This window comes from Equus przewalskii, chromosome 2 (genome assembly GCF_037783145.1).
Source record: "Equus przewalskii isolate Varuska chromosome 2, EquPr2, whole genome shotgun sequence".
NCBI lineage: Eukaryota > Metazoa > Chordata > Mammalia > Perissodactyla > Equidae > Equus > Equus przewalskii.
The window spans coordinates 112,349,425-112,370,640 of record NC_091832.1 but is presented as its reverse complement, the minus strand read 5'-3'; the positions used below and the strand labels follow the sequence as shown (position 1 = coordinate 112,370,640).

Below are 21,216 nucleotides of genomic sequence, written 5' to 3'. Positions count from 1 at the left end.
TTTCAGTATGGTCTATAGATTCTTGTATAGATTTCTATAAACTGTGAGAGGCAGTCCTGCGAATTCTGATACAAACGTATCTAACAGAATGCTGCCACACACATTTTGTTATCACAGGTGTCACTTCACATGCCACAGCTCCTGGTCTCTGTGAGTTTTCAAGGGTAAACTATGAGCTTAGAGGCCTCTGAGTTAGGAGAGGGCACTTTAAAGAAAATGCCAGGGCGGCGCGAACCACATCCATCTATCCTCCTTGATGACCCATGACACCTGTCATTACAAATCTCACTCTTTTAATCCTCCTCACCATGTTTGCATGTGTGAGTTCCAGACTGGACTTTTAACTGCCCCAAGTGGGATCCATATCTTCTTCTCTCTGTATCTCCCCACCATGTCCACTTTGTTAAAGAGTAGGATCATTAGAAATGTTATTTATTAACAAGAGAACATCTTTCTCCATGTAATAGCTAAGTGGAAACATCTCTTATTTGCAAACTCCATGTTATATTACTATGGTTGTTAGCAAATCATACCTTCAGTTGCCTATTTGTGAAGAGTTTTGTTTGTTAAGATGAATAATACAATTTTATCTAGAAGTTAGATCAGAAAAGCCACACTAAATTTGCTAGTGCCATAAAATAAGTCATTTTAATAATTAAGATACATAAATAAAGTGTTTATGATAGAAACAATAAAGTTGTCTCTCAATTCTGTACAAACACTGAATTTCCAAGTAATTTGTAAGGAATATATTCATCTTATTACATTCAAAATAATGGTCAAACAATAATGATTACCCTTTTTTCTGAATGATTTTCGTTTTATAGTCTATAATTCACACAGTATTACAGTAACATAGTATTACAGTGCTTGTTAATCTTGAAGATATGAAATAAAATTCTTCTAATGGTATGTAGAAAATAAAAATAAAATAATTAAAAATCATTTGCATAACTTTTATGAAAACAAAATAATTAATATTTTTTTCTGTAAAAATAAATTACATACTTTATGCTGAAATGTCTTTCTATTAAAGTGTTTAGAAAATCGTTACATTCATGTTTTGGCATGGTGCTCGAACATTCTTATCTGCCATTCTCTCATGCATGATCAAATGAGGTGCAAGCTGCTCACACGTGAGAAAAACAGCTTATTTTCACAGGAAAGGAAATGATACATGAAATAGAGTTAATTTAAAAACTCAAGTGTCATATGATAGAGATACAAAAATTCACTAAGAAAATGTATTTTTCAAGGCCTTCGAGGTGAGGCAGTCTTTATATTTTATCAAAGGTAGTTTTTAATCACACTACCCTGTAAATACCCATCCAATTAGCATGTTCATCGATTGCAGGTTATTGTCCCTTGTAATGATTTAAAGCCTAGTGCTTGGTCAACGGACTGAGGCACAGCAGTTGAACTCATTCCTGACCACCTTCTATAAAGGAGCAAGAGAAATAAGCATCTCCATTCTCCTCACAAGTGTGGCTCACAAGAGTAGCACCTTTGGCACCAAGAACGGTTTTCCATGTGGCAACCACGTGGCAGAAGTCTCTGGAGTGGCACAGCATGAAAAGTCTGATGCTTATGGCAGTGATATTATGGAGCCTAATTTGCTTGTTTCCCTAGAAAACAGGTGAACGAATTGACATAAGTTTACCCAGACAGTCAAAAATTGGTACTTATCCTCGAGTAACACCTGAAGGGCAATTTAGAAAGAAGCCTGTTTTCTGCTTTTTCTTCTTTGTCTTACTTTTCTTCTGCTTTTTCTCAGCCTTCTTTTTGCTTGGTTTCTTCTTCTTGTTTTCCTCTTTATACCATGGTCCCCAAACTCCTCCATTGAGCCGAGGGTTACTTCTGGGGTCTTTGGGGGGGTACCTGACGGGCACTGCAGTTTTGTTGTACTGTGAGAGCCTCCGCAGGAGCTTCTTCACGATTCCAGGATATCGGTTAGATAGATCCACTCTCTCATATGGGTCAGCTGTGATGTTGAAAAGCCATACACTTTTGCCAGTGGACAAGGTAATCCGTTCATTGTGCCACCGATTTGGCCCCAGGTTGCTGAAAGACTGAGGGGGAACCCAGTCACTGTACCCAGGGTTTCCTGTAAGCAGTTTCCAGTGCTGCACCCTGATGGCTGACTGGATCGCAGTGTTCCAGATCCCATAGCCTGCCGCCAAAGAGCCATTTTTCGCCTTGGTATAAATGGGGTCAATGTTGTGCAAAATATCCACCCGGGGAGAACGAAGGCCTTCGCTTATGGTCTCCCAGATATCATAGCCATCCAGTTGAATGTCCTCATCAATCTGTCCTTCAGCCAGTGAAATCAGAGTAGGGTACCAGTCAGTGATGTGCACAAGCTCCTTACACACCGTTCCCTTGTTTTTCAGAAGTGGGCTATGCACGAAGCCAACAGCCCGGATCCCCCCTTCCCAGTATGTTCCTTTGCTGCCTCTGAGAGGCCAGTTACTTCCTCCTGCAGTGGGTTGACCGCCATTATCTGAAGAGTAGATGATAATGCTGTTGTTGTAGAAACCATATGTCTTTAGAGCCAGGGTCACATTGTTGATTGCTTCATCTAAGCAGGAAAGCATGGCAGCATACCTCCGCCTGTTTATGTTGACGATGGATCTGTAGTGTTCAAAATACCTGCTAGGGGCTTGCAGCGGTGAGTGAACAGCTTGGTAGGCAATATATAAAAATATAGGCTTTCTGGGGTCATGGGAAGCTAAGATTTGCTGTACTCTCTGAGTGTACATCTGTGTGGAGTAAATGCCATTGTCATAGTCCCAGGCAGCATTGTCATTTTCATACAAGTCATAGCCACACATCCCGGGACTGTCACATTTGTAGTGTGTATAGTAATCACCACTTCCCAAGAGGGAACCAAAAAAGGTATCAAATCCTCTCTTGGTGGGCATGCATTCTTTCCTGTAAAAACCCAAGTGCCATTTTCCAACCATGTGTGTTGAATATCCAACCTCCTTCAGCTTCTGAGGTAGAGTTGCATTGTCCAGAGGTAAGCAGTTGGGTTGGGTGGGTCTTATGATAGAATGCTGAAGTCCGGTGTGTATCTGATACCTTGATGAAAGAGTAAAAATGTTGTCAGTGCAGGATAACAAAGATATTCTACATGAAACAATGATTCTTAAATAATGTTTCTATGAAGAGAAACTTTACCCAAATAAAATATGACCAATTTAGCATTTCTACTATTGACTCAAAAGTCTTTCCCTAATTAGCTTCATATCCAACCTTCGAAATACATTTAACTCTAAATCAGGACTTTTGAAACTAAGATTTCATCATTTATCTCAAAGTGTTTTTAAAGTTCTTGTAACGGAATTAATTTGAGTAAACTTTAATCTTAAAAGATTAAAATTAATTATAACTAAAATTAGTTATATGACTTAGGAAACTAACATAAGAGAAAGGATATATAAATTTCAAAGTGTCATTATTATTTTTATTGTTTTTAGTCTAGGGACCTCGCATTAGCTCCTAAATCATTTCCTGAGATCATTTATGTCAAGCTAATTCTGAAGTACTAAAATACACGCAGAAATTATACAAAAATCTGTTTGTCAAAAATATTTTATAATTAGTCTCCAACCTGTTAGATCTCTGTAAAGAGAAAGAGAATGTTTCTGACTCAAATACATTATGGTTGAAAAACCATTTTAGAGTAAATGTTTTAGCTGCTGCTGAGAAAGGATTACATTTTCCCCAGAATAGCAGGAAATGAATCCTTTCATATGTTTCCCACAGCGTTTCCTTTTTAAAAAACTGACATTCACTTACAATATAGTCTAAGAAAACATGGTACCCTAACACTTTCTATACACTAAAATTGAGTCAATGTTAATTTCTCTCACTGTTCTTTTCCCAAGGGCTTTTTTCCAGAGAATGGTTATTATCACACAAGAGTGTGAATTTTCAGTTGGGTCAAAATGTGCCTATTAGTTCATGACATTTTAAAAGCACTTGATTCTATACTTATTATATAAGTTCGAAAAGACTTTTTAATAGAAAATATAGAAATCTGAGAAACTGAAAGTTGCAGAGAGTGTTAGGGTAAATGTGAAAATATTCTTGGAATCAAATTACAAAGAGTAATATCGAGGTCAAATACAAAACTTTTTTCAAATTGATTTAACCCGAAAGGCCAATGTGTTATAGGTGCCTTGGGTGAATAGTTCAATTTATTTTTAAATGTTCAAATGATAGCATAATGCAACTGTGAGCTCTTTTGAGGCATCCATCGCAGTAACGTGTTGATGGTTTTTAGTAGCTGTCGAGATATCTGGTCACTAATGCCAAGCAGCATCCAGATGGGCCCTGTCTACTCTGCTGATCATTTAGCTGTCAGAGTTTCACAATTATCACAGTGGTGGTAATTTAAAACATAATAAGCCCCCAAAGAAATAAGCATTTCATAAGCATTATTTAGCACCAAATTCGGAAGGTGTTATTGCCCTCGATAATTTTTGATCCGGTTCAGGATCCAAAACCTTTACTTGTGAAACCACTAATTTTGTAGAAGGACAGGAGAAATCGGTAACACTAATCAATACAAACATTGAGGAAATTTTAACAAAGAGATATCTACATGGGTAAGAATTTAGGGAAGGATTTATGGGCATGTGTTATTAACTAAATAATTATCTTACGCAGAAAATGTACTTGGCTGGAGTATCGATTCAGTGTATGGAACCGCTAACCAATTCGAGTCTTTCTAATTAAATTGGGCATTTTCTCACCTAGAACTAAAGGCAAAGGAACTGAGGCTTTTGAAAAGTGTGAAATACAGGAAATGTGCACACAAAAAAGAGTACAAAAGAAGAGGTCTGCGGCTTTCAGAAGATGGTGTAAGGCTGGCAGATCAATCAGACAGTTCAGAGCCTTTAATCAACTATGCGGTTTCTGTCTTCTCCGGAGAGTAGAATGGTTTTCATTTTGGAAAATTTAGAACCAACAGCAGAAAGTTTTGGCAGCAGCTCCTACAGAAGAGAGATTTTCAGGGCAGCACCTAATTAAATGATTTCAAGCTTCTGGGGCCAAATGGGAGGGAGTTTGGGGTAGAATTTGGGGCGTGGGTTAAGGGTATTGGTTTTAGGGTCAGACAGCCCTGGGTTTGAATTTGCTCCTCTGCTTATTAGCTGTGTGACTTTGGACAGTACTTAACCCCTCTGATCCTCAGTTTCCACACCTGTAAAATAGGGATAATGATATATATTGGGTTGCTGGAGCATCAAAAGAGAGCACAGAATCTGGTCAGCACAGTCCATTCAATAAACGATAGCCTTTACGATCCTTATCCCAGGGTTCTGAATCATGCGTTACTAACATATTTATATAAAGTTTTATAATTTGTAGGCCCTCTTTCACATGCACTATGGCATTCAATCCTCATTACAACAGTGAGATGCGGGATTCTTTATGTCCATTTTATGGATGGGAGAATAGAGATACAGAGATGTCCCCACTCCTCCAGCCTGCCCCACCAGGTGGGGAAACTAGTTCTTGAACGACAGGGCCTAAGCCTGATGCTCCCTATTCTCTGTAAGAGTTAATATCACTACTTCTCGAAAAATCAAGGAGCAGAGGAAAGACGCCATCAGTCTTGGGAAGTGAATCTATTCTAACTTCCTAATTAAAGAGAGGAAGGATTTATAAACCACATAGTGAGGCTTATTGTGATCCCGCAAAAACTTGAGGTTAGTTTTTTAAGTAGATGATTTGTGGGCATTTCAAAAAGAACAAATTAGGTACAGTCAAAAAGAAAAGAAAAGTCCTGAAAAGTTAGCTTCACTTTCTTTTTAAAAAAGGATCAGTATTAGGTAAATAACTTGGAAAACCAATGGGCATTTGCAAAATTTGCCCATGATTCTTTTCTCATAAAATAACGGAAAATCAACTGTATAATAGCACTATTGACTGGTGATAAGATTGACAATCTCACACTTTAATCTAGTTAATACCATATAGAAAGATTTCATTTACGTGATCTTCTCTGGCTTCCACAACTCTGTGGAGCCGGCCGGGGGGTTCGTTTATTAGTTCCATCTAACAGCAACAGCAACAACAGACACTGATGCTCAGAGTAATTTCATAGCTCTCTCATGTTGCACAGCCATGAGTCTTGAGGTTCCACACCGGAATCCAGACTTTTGGCTTTGGAGACTTTTCCATAGTACACTGACAGCTAACTGAACAGCTAGACTCATTTAAAATTTGGATTAATTCATTTGGATTAATCTTCAGTATTTATTAATTTGCTCTGTTAAGCAATATTATTGAGTGTATAAAGTGTGCCGGGAACTAAGTTTTTGTTTTATTTTGTTTTCCCTTTCTCTCCCCAAAGCTTGGTATCACTAAGTGTGAAGTAAAGATCCTACCAGCAATGGGAGTGTCTTGAAGGTATGACTTCTGTCAACCCTGGGATCAGATGGGGATAGAGACAGTGCTGTCAGTCATGGACAACAGCACCAAATGCTGACAAATTCTTTTATTGCAGGAAGGAGCTGGTTGGAATCTAGGCAAGAGCTTTGTAGAGTCTTTGGTTTGATAGTGACTTCGACTTGGCAGCAGCAACTAACTTCAAGACCAATCAAATAATTCTTCAAAATATACTACAAAATCCTGATTAAGTGTTTGAGGATATCTGATCTGCAAGGTAATTTCTGGAACAGCACAACTGGGCCCTTTTTTTGGCCTCAGCTCATTGATGATTATTATCTATGACTTGAATAAATAAATAGAAGAAATGCTTACTATCTAGGGGGAATAGTGCCATAATCAAGATTCAAAGTAATCAAAGTGACCTGAAATGTTGTTGAAACAAAGAGGATGAATTATGGATGGAAAGTTAAGAAAGGGCTCAAAGATTGAAGGGAACATGTCAAAAAGATGCAGAAGCCTGAAGAAGGGGCTCTCACTGGCCAAATCTGGGGCAACGTGAGCATCAAAATAAATAGTGAAAGTAACAAATTATACCCACTGAATGACACAGGAAACCCCGAGTCCATACTAATATAAGTAAATACGTAAATAAAAGTTTGGTATGGAATGGGATATTGATAGTCTCAAAGTTATCTCCCCACAAAACAAAGAGTAACTATACAGTGGAAACACCTGATAAGCACCATATTAATCAAATGATGAAAGTTAACATTATCAGAAATTGGGACAAGTCAACATCATATGCCACCAGATAGGATGCAATAAGAATGCAGCACTGTTTCTGTGTTATTCCAGCCGAAGATGCATAATCTGAATCTAATCCTAAGTAAACATGAGGCAAACCCTAACTGAGAAGCATTCTAGAAAATAACTGGCCTAAAATCTTCAAAAGTGTCAAGGGTAAGTAAATCAAAGAAGGAACCAGGAACTTTTCAGATTTGAAAGAGACTAAGGAGACATGACAAGTAAATGAAACACACAATTCTGAATTAGAATGGGTACAATAAAGGACATACTTGGAGAACTGGCAAAATTTAAATGAGGTCTGAGGATTACATGGGAATAACAATGTTAATTTCCTGATTTTTATAGTCGTTTTGTAGCTAATGTAAGAGAAAATCTTTGTTTGTAGGAAATATACAGGATGAAAGGGCTTCAGGTTGGCAATTAACTCTCAAATGGTTCAGGAAAAATGTTATTTGTGTTGTACTTAAATTTTTTCTATAAGTATGAGATTGTTTCAAAACATTTTAAAAATGTGTAATAAAACCTAATTGGGATAAATGGAAGATGTTACATTTTAGTTAAAAAAATAAATTGTTTATAGGTTAGTTAGTTCAGACTATGTAAACGGATCTGGGAAGTTGGATATATCAGATTATGAATTTAATAAAAAGCAAAAGAGAAAAATGAGAGCTAAAATGCTAATAAGATCCTACATTATATAAACACAGTGTGCAAATTCTGAGAAGTAATAATACCACTCTGATAATCAGAATGTATCTGGAATATAGCATTCAATATTTAAGCATGTTCCTCCAACATATATACATTTATTTACTTATAAATTACAAACGTGAACTATTGTACCAATTTATAAACATTATAAAATGTACACAAAATAGAAATTTAAAAAGATGAGATAAAAGTAAATACAAATATAATTTCTGGTATTTCTTCTTGCATCCTAATGAATCATCCCGTGTTGCTCTAGGGTGTATGGACTACAATTTGGAGACCACTGGTACAGAAAGGAGATTGCAGAGAGGTGAGAATTGAAACACAGAGATTGTTTAGAGGACTGTTAGAGTAGTCTGGGTCAAAGATGATGGTGGCTTGGACCACCATCTGGTGGCAGTAAAAATGGAAGTCAGTAGATGGATCGAATGTATGCTTTGGATTTAGAGAGGATAGGACTAAATAAGTCAATGATGGGAGGGTTGCTGGGGAGGCAAAGGGAAAACTCAAGAATGACTTTTAGCTTTGTGGCTTTCATAATTTGGTGAATAGTGGATGGACCAGCTGATCTCTGTTTTATTCCAAAGTATACAATTAGGACTAACAGATAACATTTCATGGAAGCAAATTTCAACTCAATGCAAAAAAAAGAAAATTCGTAAAAAGAAAAGAAAAGAAACAAAACCCAACAAAATAGGCTGGATGCCCCCTTGCCAAGGATTCTATAAAAGATATACCTGAATTGGAAAAGAAGTACTGGGTGGCCTCTAAGGTTCCTTCTACCTACAAGAATCCATGGGTCAAGAACTATATCTTAACGTCTCTATAGAGAACTCCATGCCGCCTCCAAGCAGCTTTACAAAACCAAGTGGATAATATGTACAGGTATTTGATAAAGAAGTTTCCATGATGCATCAATAAATATTTAACTTCTTTCTTTGAATAATATAAAGTAAGCTTAAAAATAGGTTTTTTACATCATATATTCTGAATGCTATCATCGTGTTGGCCAAAAAACTAATTTTGAAATTTAGTGGATTTTTTTGCCACCATCTGGCTACCACGTGAAGAAAATCCCATATGAACAATTGTAAGTTGAGAGTCAATGCCAAATCTGTTAAAATCAATAGCCATTATTCTCACTTTCCTGCCAACTTAAAAGAAAAAAGCTAAGTGGGCCTTTTGGCTTGGTGTTAGAATACATAAAGAGTTTTGTAATCTTTTTAAATATTAATTTATATCACTGGGGGAGGGTAGTAGCAGTTATTTTTGTTCTCCTTCATCTAAGATGTCTAATACAATATTATTGTTTTAATCCAGTTACATATTTAATGTGCCCTTATAAGTACAAAATACTTATAGGAGAAAATATGAATCCTAATATTCCATGCAGACTCTAAAGTCCAGGAGGCTAGAGAGTACCAAACCAGCCAATAGTGGAGTAGGACCTGATATTTTGAAGGGAAAGAAACAGGTAGAAGAGACTGTAGTTTACAAATCAAATGTCACTCAGATATTTATAAGTTAGAAAAACATAACTAATTTTCCATATTCTGAAAGGTGTTCCTTTATCACTTCCTTCCAAAAGACTCTTTTGTCTCAAAGACTGTAACTCTATTTATAGGCCTTAATTTTGTCTTTCGCATAATTATATCTTCTGGTGGAAGCTGGAAGTGGGGGAAGGTGTCATAAAAAGCCTATGCTTAGTTTTTCATCTCATGTTTTCGTGATGTTTCAGTTTTCACCATGAAAAACTGGGCATGGTTTAGAATGAATTACTTATTGAACACCCATTCACCTGCCATGAGCCAGACACTGCTAGCTTAGGGGGTCACAAGTTGAGTAAGATGGTTCCTGCTTTCAAAGAACACAGTGTAGCATGAGAGACAGACAACAACTAGAAGATTATCGTGACAGGAATAAAAACCTCAACAAAGACAACCACAGCATTCTATGAACACTCATAGCGGGTCAGGAAACGCTCTCAGAGGGGGCCATGTAAGATCTGAGTGCATTCGTAGGAGTATCTAGCTGAATGTGGGGAAAAGTCAGATATTTAACACCTGGAACAACACAGACAAAAGCACAGTCACAAGGGAGTAAAATCTGAGATGATTCTTGAGGGAGGAGAAGCCATCCATGGGGAGAGTTGAAGGGAAGGCAAAGAGAGTGTTTCAGGAAGAGGAGTGGAATGTTCAAATGCAAAAGGAGAGAGAGAGAGTCTGGCACCCTGTGGATCAACAGTTCAGAATATGAGAACGGAGATTCAGACGTATCTTGATGGGAGATGAGACGATAGAGACAAGTAGGTACCAAATTATGGCGAGCTATGTTACAGCATACGGCTGTACTCAGGGTTTTGTACTTGATGTAGAGCTCATAGGAAGCCACAGAAATACTATGGAAAACAGAATAACATAATAAAACTTTTCTATTAGAAAAATCACTCTGGTTGTAATGTGAAGGCTGGATTGGAGTGGAACAAGACATAGGTGGGGAATTTGCCCTAATCTAAGTAAGAGATAAAAGTTGATGGTCCAAACTGCGATGGGTAGACAGAGTGGATAAGAAAAGGAGAAGATCAGAGATTACAAAGAGGGACATTTGATAGGATTACAGACTATACATGGGGAGCATGGGAGAGGGGAATGTTAAAAATGAGTCCAAAAAGTCTGGTCTGGGTGGCTGGGTGAAAGGAAGTTTTTTGCTCTAAGTTAAGAAATCCAGGAAGAGGAACAGGAATGGATGGGAAGATGATGAGTCCTGCTCTGCATTTCGTTGGAAGCACCTGTACAATATCCATCTGGGGATGTACAGGATGAAATCACATAAAGATTTGAGGCTCATTAGCATACAGGTGGGAGGTGAGTTCATGGGAGCACAGACACTATCTAAAGATGGAATGGAGACTGAGGGGCAAAGATGGAGCCCAGGAAATACCCTCATCTAGAAGAGAAGCAAGGAGCACCAGTGAGAGAGTCTGAGCGACCGTGGGATCTACAGTAGTGGAGGGGAGTTCTACAGAGTCGACTGCATCATGTACTGCAGAGAAGCCAAAGAAGGTGAGAGCTGAATAGCACCAACTGGCTTTGGCAATAAGCATGTATGACCTGATAAATTATATTTTAGTGGAATGGTGGGGGAAGAAGCCCAGATTTTAGTGAGTTGAGACATAAATGGAAAGTGAAAACATCTAGATGGTGAGCATAGACTATTTCAAGACATGGAGATGGAAAAGGAAAAAAATGAATATGGCAGAGCTCCAAGTGCTGATGTGGAGAAGTGCTTACGATGCATTGTTGAGTGCGAGACATCTGGCCATGGCAGAGTATCGACTGTATTATTCCATTTTTATAATAAAAAATGTGTAAGTTCCATGAGGGCAGGGACTATTCGCTGCTGGATCTGCATCACCTAAAACCATACTTGGCTCGTAACAAGACATCAATAAATGTTGTTTGAATGAATGAATGTACTAAAGTGTGTATGTATTCACTGAGAGAGAAAGAGAAAGAAAAAAATGTAAAAATATACACCAAACTGCTAGACATGGTTATTTCCAGGGAGATAACAATTGTGGGAGAAGAGGAAGCTTTCGATTTCCATTTTACAAATTTACATATAAATGAAATTTAGATGATTGCTTTTCAAAATAACTAGCTTATTCTACTCAGACTAATTTACTAATATGGAACCAGTTTTACCAAGGTGATTAATTAGTTTAAAATGAAAAAAGAAATCTAAATGCTAAATGAATGGAAATGCTCGTTCATCTCATCAAGGAATGTTCTTTCTAGTAGGGACATCTACTCAGGAGACTACCTTTAGACCAGAAGAAAGGGGATGGGATGAGCTAAATGAATTCTGTAATTACCCCCTAAAAGCCAGAGAAAATGCCCCCTTTTACCACACAAGCAAAAGGATAACTTGTCAAGTAATTTTTAAATGCCTGCCTTCGAATAATCTTTCCTGGTCCTCAGAGTTGCTCTTTGTCCTTGCAATTGCCTTGCTCATGCACAATATGTTAACATTTATGACATCAAAGCTTTTGCTACCTCATTACAGTTTTCCTGGTCTCATTAGACACACGGCTGCAAATCACATGCTAAGTGGTTTCTTTCTGGAAACTTTCTTTTTAACCTCATCTATAGTGGGTGTGAATTCTTGGTAGTTTCCATCAAAAAGTAAGTTTAGTCCCCAACTAGAGGATCTTCTCCTGACTCTTCTTTTTGGTGTTCTCTTTCTCTTTTAGAATTATTCCTTTTGAAGACCCATACTTTCTACACTCTATTATTAAAGAAAAATAAAGTTCAATACATAAATTAAAGACTACCAAACATCTAAGTGAACATTCACTTATATGATTAACGGATTTCTTATCTGTAAAATTATTTACAGAGTAAATTTAAGAGGGAACTCCAGAGATACATTTGAAATTATTTAATTTACAGAGAGTGTTTGAAGGACACATGTATTCCATAAAGCAAAGTGTACACATACTGTCAAAATAAAATTTCTATTTTTCTTGCTATTCTCACTACTACCACAGAGTATTATTACATCAATTTTTTAAAACAGTGTGCAGTTATCTCCTCTATTCTAAACAGAAAATGTACTTAGAGGTGTAGACTAGAGAGTAGCTTAAATATTGGACCACATTTCATGTTACCAACTTTGCCCTAGAGACAAGATGTGTATGTGTTAGGGAAAATATCCTTAACCAATATCCTAAGATATTAGTTAGGATTCCCAATTTAAGATATAGATTCCTTAGGGAAAAAATCCCTTCAATTATTTGGAAATGTCATCTTTCACTTTGCTCTATATGCATCAATCCATAATTTAGTTATTCCTCTAGAAATAGGACTGCCATGTTTAAGAAGTCCAACATTTTCTTTGTAGTTCTTACTTCGAGGAAAGAAAAATTATGAAGAGCTTGACATTTATGCTCCCCAGATGGCTCCTCTAGGAACTGGCCCAACAACAAGGTGGGCCGAACTCTTGCATTCTTGATCAGAATTACTTCCTCTTAGCCATGATTAGAGATTATCTTTCAAATAACTGAGTATCTTTGCACCTGAAGTTAGCCACACATAGCAAAAGTATTTCAAGTCAGACTCATGTGGGAGTCATCAATGTCTTAGCTGCAAGCCATGCGGAAACAAACAAACTCAAGATGGCTTAGCAGAGAAAATGGTGGCAGTCTCCAGAAAAATCCGCAAATTCCATTTAATAAAAATGGCATTTATTAAAAACCTGCAATGTTCCAGGCACTGTACTGTGGGTGAACAGAAAGGATGGTGGGAACTTATGAAAAGTAACTCTGTGGGACATATGATATAGTAAGTATCAAAAATACAGAATAATTTTTATGTTTTAGGGAAAGTTTAGAAAAGAATGTACTTGTTTATTCCTCAGGACAGTTGGGTTTACTACACTTTCAGTTTATTAGCATTATTTTCAAAGGAAGTCTTAAAATCCACGTTATAAAGCAATCTCAAATACGATAAAGAGAATGACTGAGTAAAAACTGCATTAATTGGTATGACCAAATGCTCAAGGTTAGAGCCATGCATTTTCATGCAGGCATCATTAGATATAGGACACAGGCACCAACTGACATGTTTTAAACAATTCTTTTCCTAAAAGATAAATTCATGGACTTCTAATCTATTTGCGACTTTGACCTTCTATTGGTGACTTTCCTTAATTCTAACAATGATGACTATTGGGTCTATCCTGAATACAGATATTGAACTATTTTGAATAGCTTAGGATTTATTATTAAAATGGCAGTATTAATAAGCAATTAGTGCTGGCAGATAAGGATGTGGAATTGATATCTTATATTCTGAAGTGTTGAAGTTATAAGCAGCTTTAAATGAAAGAAATTTAGCAAATTAAAATGTATCTCATGCCCTAATAATTATTATAGATCATGTTTCATCCACATGTACAGCAGTGTGTTACAGATGCCTTAATTTTATGAAATAATTCTTTTCATTCAACTTTCTCCTTTGTGTAGAAAAATATCCAGAGTACTTGTTGCATTATTCTGAAGAAATTTTAGTATGTTTAAAATATTTCACAATGGTAATAATAATAATTTTTAAAACTGGAAATAAAAATAAATATGCCCTGAAGATCCCTGACAGATAAAAATCTAATGCCTTGAAACGCACCCCCGGGCGGAAAGCCGCGCCACTCTGCCGCCCCCAGCACATCTGCATCATGGTTCGCCTTGATCCCTCTGGCTGCAGGTGAAGTAGTTTCCTCTTTTCTGTCATCACAGAATATGAAATCAGTTGGTCAGCTCTCTCTCTATGATAAAGATAATTTTTTTCCAGAAAAGTTATCCCAAAATTACTAGTAAAGTGGAAAGCAATCATTACACAGGCAGATCATTTTCTTCAGGAGAGGGCTCACTGCCTATAGCCTGGAAAGGGCACTAACTAGAAGGACCACAGTGTCTATTTCACACTCGTTCTGGCAAGTTTCTGTACAGTAGTACCCCTTTGTCTGCAGAGAAAATGTTCCAATCCCAGAGGATGCCTAAAACCACGAATAGTACCGAACCTTAGATATAGTGTGTTTTCTCCTATGCATTTTTACCTATGATAAAGTTTATAAATTAGGCACAGTAAGAGATTAGCAACAATACCTAATCATAAAATAGAAAAATTATAACAATATAGGTAATAAAAGTTACTGTAGGGGCCAGCCCTGTGGTGTAGTAGTTGAGTTCATGCACTCTGCTCTGGTGGCCCAGGGTTTGAGGGTTCAGATCCTAGGTGAGGACCTACACACTGCTGGTCAGCCACGCTGTGGCAGTGCCCCATGTACAAAATAGAGGAAGACTGGCATGGCTGTGAGCTCAGGGACGATCTTCCTCAAGCAAAAAGGGGAAGATTGGCAACAGACGTTAGCTCAAAGTCAATCTTCCTGACCAAAAAAAAAGTTACTAGACTTTAGCAACCTCAGCGTAAAATTTTTTTTCTTTTCTAATTGAGAACTTTCACTTAAGGGAAGCACTTTAAAGCTTCTCTTTGGCGTATCCAAATTGCCAGCATCACTACTTTTGTGCTTTGGGGCCATTATTAAGTAAAATAACAGCTCCTCGACGCTTGGTCTGATAACCTAGATGCTACTCAGTGACTGACGGGCAGGTATCAGATACAGCATGGATCTGCTGGACAAAGGGATGATTCACGTCCTGGGTGGGATGGAGCAGGATGGTGGCAGATTTCATCATGCTACTCAGAACACGACAATTCAAAACTAATCAATTATTTATTTCTGGAATTTTCCATTTAGTCTTTCTGGACTGTGGTTGACCCTGGGTAACTGAAACTGCGAAAATCGAAACCATGGATACAAGGAGACTACCGTATTTTCTGCAAAAGGTTTGTCCCTGGTGGTCAGTGTTGGATCCACAGTCTAACATCCCTTTGGAGGGCAACTACCCAGTGCCTGGTGGCATGTGGGAAAATGTGTAATTTACATCTGTTAGAAATCAGGTTGGTGGTGGGGGTGGTTAGTAGAAGGTTACTTTATCTCTGGACATTCTGCCCACTGGCTTGACATCATAGGAAGTCTTCTGGCATCTACTGTGGAAACAGTCCAGCCCATGTGGTGGTATTGAGGAAAGCCCACCATACTAGGAATCAAAATGCATGGATTCAAATCCTGCTCCTTACTGGCTGTGAAGCCTTGAGCAAGCCACTTAACCTGAACCTGTCTCTTCATTTTTAAAAGAGATATTAGTAAGAGCAACACAACAATGCCACAGGATTTTTTTTGAATCAGGATTATATGAAGTAAAATATATAAAACATATTGTAAATTATAAACTTTTACACAAATGTTGGTTATAACTAATTATTACTACATCTCATCTCTTCTCACGCCCTTCTTCTCCATCATTCTTCAACTCCATGTCCTCCTCTTCCCACTGCACTGTTATGTGCACGTGATGAGACCAAAACCAAACCAAGACAATGCACGATACCATAGCTCGGACTTGTGAACCAGTCTCCTGCCTGTTCTGTTTCTTCCTGGCAGTCAGATGGGAATTTCCAATTGTCGACTGAAGGTCAGCCCATGCAATTGCATTATTTCCCCTTTTACTCGACTCCTGTGTCAGTTCCTTTAAATGTCCATGAGGGATGCAAAGAAATATTTACATTGTTTTTTAGGGAGACCCATGTTGTTTACCAATTACTTAGCTTTAGTTTTACAAAAGAAATATTCTGAAAGGAGATAGTTTGTAAAAAGAAGGATGGGTGTTGAATCTACAGGAATATTTACGGCATGTTGAGTTGTAATGACTTATAAACAAAAACCAGCCAATCTATTAGTTGCCTGAGTCATCCTTGCCAGTATTAATTTAGTACATGCATCTTGATATAGTTCAGCAGGAGAGACAAACTTGTTCCCCAAAATTGTCTTTGGAGCACTTTAGTATTATTAATTAATGTTTATTTCATCTCCCAGAGGGGGGATATTCCACCCAATTTTTTTCTTATTCTTTACTCATACCATAACAGATAGGTTTCCAAAATATCACATGAATACTGCACGTATGACCCTGGGAAAGCATACCTCTCACTGATCATACGTTTCTCAGCTGACAGCCGTATCTGAGAAAGCTCCCAGAAAGTACCATCAAGACTTACGGCAGCAAAACTTGTTCTTTTCCATACTGCTTCTCCTAGTGCCTGCTGCCCCCTCTCCTGTACCATCAAGAGGAATCACGTGTCTTGGTGAGCTGTGCTTTGCCAGCCAACTCCTCTAAAGATTTGTGTTATAACATCCTGAATTGTCATGCAATCCTGAAAAGCTATGTTAACTGTTGTTTTAGCTGTCTTTCTACTAGGATCCCAAAACACAGATTCTCAAAATTATTTTAATGATATTTTTATAGTAATATAAGGGAAAGTGCATGCAAAAGTGTAATGATTAGCTAAAAATTACATTCAGAAGCTATACTAATGTAGTTCTTAGATGTCATATTCAGAAAGAATTATATTAGAAACAAGTTAACAAAAATAGATCCTTCATGACAATATCATTGGAGCGATATTAAGGGAATAACCAGTGATTCTGACCTACTAATCGACAAGATAGCTTGGTCTGTAATTTATCGGTATGTTATTGGAGTGTTCAGTATGACCCATGCTTATCAATAACTTAGCAATTCTGTTACCTGTCCTTGTTATTAGGTTTATTTTACTATCCCATAAAACAATGGAGCTGAGAACTAAAAAGGCAAGCTCATTTCTGAGCATCTCTATGCCTCAGTTTCCTCACTTCCATAAATTGAGGGCAATAACAGCACCTTTCTCACTGAGTCATTTTGAGGAGCAAATGAGCTGACATATGCGAAGTGCCGGACAGTATCAGGCACGTAGAAACAGAATAGAAAAAATTACAGAGTTCAAAGGGATGATTAAAGTTTTGGCAGACTTAACACATTTTCCAGCCTTTGGTTGTTGTCCTAACAGTAATAAGTAAGAATCTCTAAGAAAAGACCACTTGCCAAATTTTGGTGTGGCATCAAAGAATATCCACATGTATCTGAAAACAAGGCTCAAACACATGTCCCTTTTCCAACCATGAAGCTGAATTTTCTTTACATACTTCAACAGCAACAAATATGACAATGAGAATCCAACTGTCTTCTGTTAAGCCAGAGGTTAGAAAGATTAGCAAAATTAAAAATGGTGCTACTCTTCTCACTATTTTTTAAATTTGTTTGAAGAATATAGTTATATTCATAAAAATATATTATTTATGTTAACATCTAATTGGTTTGTTATTTTAAAATCAATTAATAAATACTTTTTTAAAATCCTCAGTTTTAATTTCAATTGGTTTTAACTCATATAAAGCTCTTTGGGGTCCTCAGTGATTTTTAAGAGTGCAAAAGGGTCCTGAGGCCAAAAAGTTTGGGGACCACTGATGTCTAAATTATTCTATGGTTAAAATTTTCTGAATACATCTATCAACCATTACTAAACCTAAATAAGAAATAATTTTATGAAAAGTAGTTTGTAGCAAAAAGAACACGAGATTAGGAGCAAACATTCCAATACTGAATCCATCATTAACTCTGTGGCAAGATGAAAAAAATCATTTTTTAAAGTCAAAATAGTATGCCAATTCTGGCAAAATTCTTATCAGTGGTGAAAATTTTCTATATTGTTTCCTTCAACTTCTGGAATAATTGGCTTCGGTTTTTACAAAAAGTCAAAAATAAATAAATAAAAAAGGACTATTTTTCAAATCTGGGTTTCACTGAAGCTGAGAGGTATATTGTCCTAGAGCAGAAGATGAGCTTCCGCTGAGATCAAGGGCTCAGCTGTAGGAAGAGGTGCCCATGAGGCTGTGAACCGCTAGTAATGAACAGAAATCCCTGGGAGACTTCCCACAGGATGTGGGGTAGGAGCTGAAATCAATTCTACCCTAAGTAAAAGAAATCTCAAAGGAAAGGGTGAAGTTGAGTGACAACAAATAAGCGTTGCCTTAGGTAAGTCAATTCCCTCTGAATCCACATCTGCTTCTGCAAAAGAGAACAATAATACTTGCCTCACAGGGTTACTCAAGGGATTAACACAGATAATGTAAATGAGGATTACTAAACAAATGGTGTTGCTGATATTGTTGAAGTAATAGTGGAGCCCTGGATCTGTAGTCAGAACCCATGGCTTTCAGGTCATGCTCCATCATTTGGATCCATCACTTACCCTTCCTAAACCTAACTTCACCATCAGTATGAGGTGGAGGGACATGCATGATGCTTGTGGGCTTCAGGAAGGGGTAGTTTGTGAGGTGCGGAGCCAGAGAGATGGCAGAAAACTATTGCTAGGCAACATGACCCCACAGTTTTAGAAAAGTTACTAGTGCCTCAGAAAAGCGTCTTGAGGAGAATCGTATGAAATCTTGAAGAATCTCGTGGAGAAAGGAGAAGGTAGAGATTCATGGCTCGGTGTGACAAGGGAGGAAGCTGGCAGCTGGGCAAATGTAAGAGTGCAGTCGGAGATAGGCAAAGAAATCATGGGAATGGCCTTGGCTGCCCTGATTATGGGGGTGGGCTGGGGATCATGGTTGACTAAAGCTCTGCCCCAAATGACATCTGACTTTTACTTAAGATGGTTGTAATCATGACACTTGCCTCTTTTCAGGTTGTTGTGAAAGTTAAGTAAGATAACATGTATCAAGGCCCTTTACAAAGAATGAAGTATTACACAAGTTTGGTTCTCATTATTAAGTAAGATAGGAGCAAGAGAGAGTCCTGTGGCTCCCTCCCACAGAGATAATCTGGATGTTGAAAAAGTTTCCTACGAACAAGAATCATGTTCTGTAAAGTAAAATAAGGTAAAGTTTTATTAAAGATTTCAAGTAGGAAGTAGAAATGTGTTCTCTAGAAAGGAAGCACCTCCTACTGTGTTTGAATACAGTGCTCTATACCCTTTTGAATTTTAATAAGAGAAAGTAGCTTCATATTCTTTTGTATAAAGCCAACAGCTGGCTTCTGAGATTTAGAAAAATTAATACCACCATTCTGCCAAAGATCATCATTATTCTCGAGCTCTCATAACTGGGCAGTTTCTGTGTGGATGAAAAGGCTTCTACAGAATGCTGATGTTTGAATGAATGTTCAAATATCAAAATATTCTCAGAAAAGCATTCAGTAGCTATTAGGTATAGGTGAGCTGGTTTAAAGTACACATTCATAAAACAAAGCACAAACATAAAAATTATCCGGGATCACTTTGCAACATCCTTGTACACTGTGGACTATTTACACATTTGCAGAAACAGGTTAGACTAACTACTGGTCACACATCCAAAGAAACATGGTAGCCACCATCAGGAAACCCTCCAAAAAACTGTAAAACTTCTTATATAAAATAAGGAGTCTGGAATTAGGGAGCCTTCAGGGACTTTCGGTTCTAATGTTCTATGAATCACCAACTTTTATTAGCAAGTAAAAGCCGAAAGATGGACTGAATTCTCCTAAAATGAAAACTTTGTTTAAAGAGAGAAATTGCAGAGAATCCAGGGACCTATGTGTCTTTTTGAAGGCTGACTGAGGAGTGGCGCCTACTTAGCGTGAAAGTCCAGATCGAATGAAATCCATGAGGGCTCATGAGTTATGACCATTGCCTGTTTTGAATGCCGACTATGAGAAAGTCAATCTGGTAGGTATGTAATGTACATTATCACACTTTAGAATAAGAATGAAGTTTAAAAATTTTTAAATAGCCCTAAGGTCCAAGATAACCACATTCACATTCTTGAACAATTTAATCTGGGCTACCGACGAGCTTAGAAGGTATTAGATAAAAAGCAATGGCACCAATAATGACATATTGGAGCATGAAAGCTGAGCTTAGTACATGAAACGGCTGGACTGTGTAGACATTGTATGGAGTTGAATTAGATTCATCAAAGAGAGCAGAATGTTCTTTAAAATTTTCTGAAACAGATACACAGACACACATTTTTAAATTTCCATAACTGAAACCACTGGGAAACCAGAGTGTAGAAAGAAAAATTATAAGCTTTAAATTTTAAGTCAGCTTTGGTTAAAGTGAAAAGAAACCACAATTTTTGATGGCAAGCCTTGAGAGAAAAGAATCTTGTTGACACAAGTGCTCTGCAACTTCCAGAAACTGGGCTGATTACTCATTCCAGTAACAAAAGGAGGAGTACAAAGAACCTGACTACTTCTTAGGAGCCTGGGAGGGGGGAGGTGTGTGCAAAGGATTTAGGTAAGATTCTTTTGGTTTAGACGCACTCTTTTTTCTTAATATCTTGAGTGGCAGTTCCTCTGTTTAATGCTCATGGAGAAGGAGCTGGAGATACTCAGAGTTATTCACCTGAAACTACAAAATTTGTTTAATCTACCAGGAATGTAACTTTTAACCAAGAGGCTGGGTTAACCACAAAGCTGATTAAACAGGCTTGCTCATCTAGTCTATGAACGAAACCAGCAGCTTAGTGATTTTACCCCATCATTCCAGGAATAATCTCACAGCCTTATGTTAATTAAACTCGCCACTGTTTTGCAAACTACTAAAATAGAGGCTGCACCCAGTAGTTTCTAATCCAAATGCAACACAAAATTTCATCTTTCACAATAGCCACAAACAGAGCCTGGCGGACAGCAACCAGGAATGTGGTGCCTTAGTGAAAACTTCAGGTGGGCAATGAGTCCAAACAAGTAGGCAAATATCAGTGAATTCTCAAATAGTTCTCAGAATAAACCAAATAACAACCATCGTGCTCGTA

At 37.6% G+C, this 21,216-nt stretch overlaps 1 protein-coding gene across 2 annotated transcripts in view; it reads right to left on the bottom strand.

Moving 5' to 3' along the window:
• Positions 1-621: 621 nt before the first annotated feature.
• Positions 622-21,216, bottom strand: part of ARSJ (arylsulfatase family member J) — a 72,798-nt gene continuing 52,203 nt past the window's right edge. For both annotated transcript variants that reach the window (XM_070609253.1, XM_008518085.2), the window contains exon 2: positions 622-3,081. In XM_070609253.1, coding sequence (XP_070465354.1) covers positions 1,683-3,081 — 1,399 coding nt within the window. In that variant the 3' untranslated portion in view covers positions 622-1,682. The remainder of the gene's footprint in view (positions 3,082-21,216) is intronic.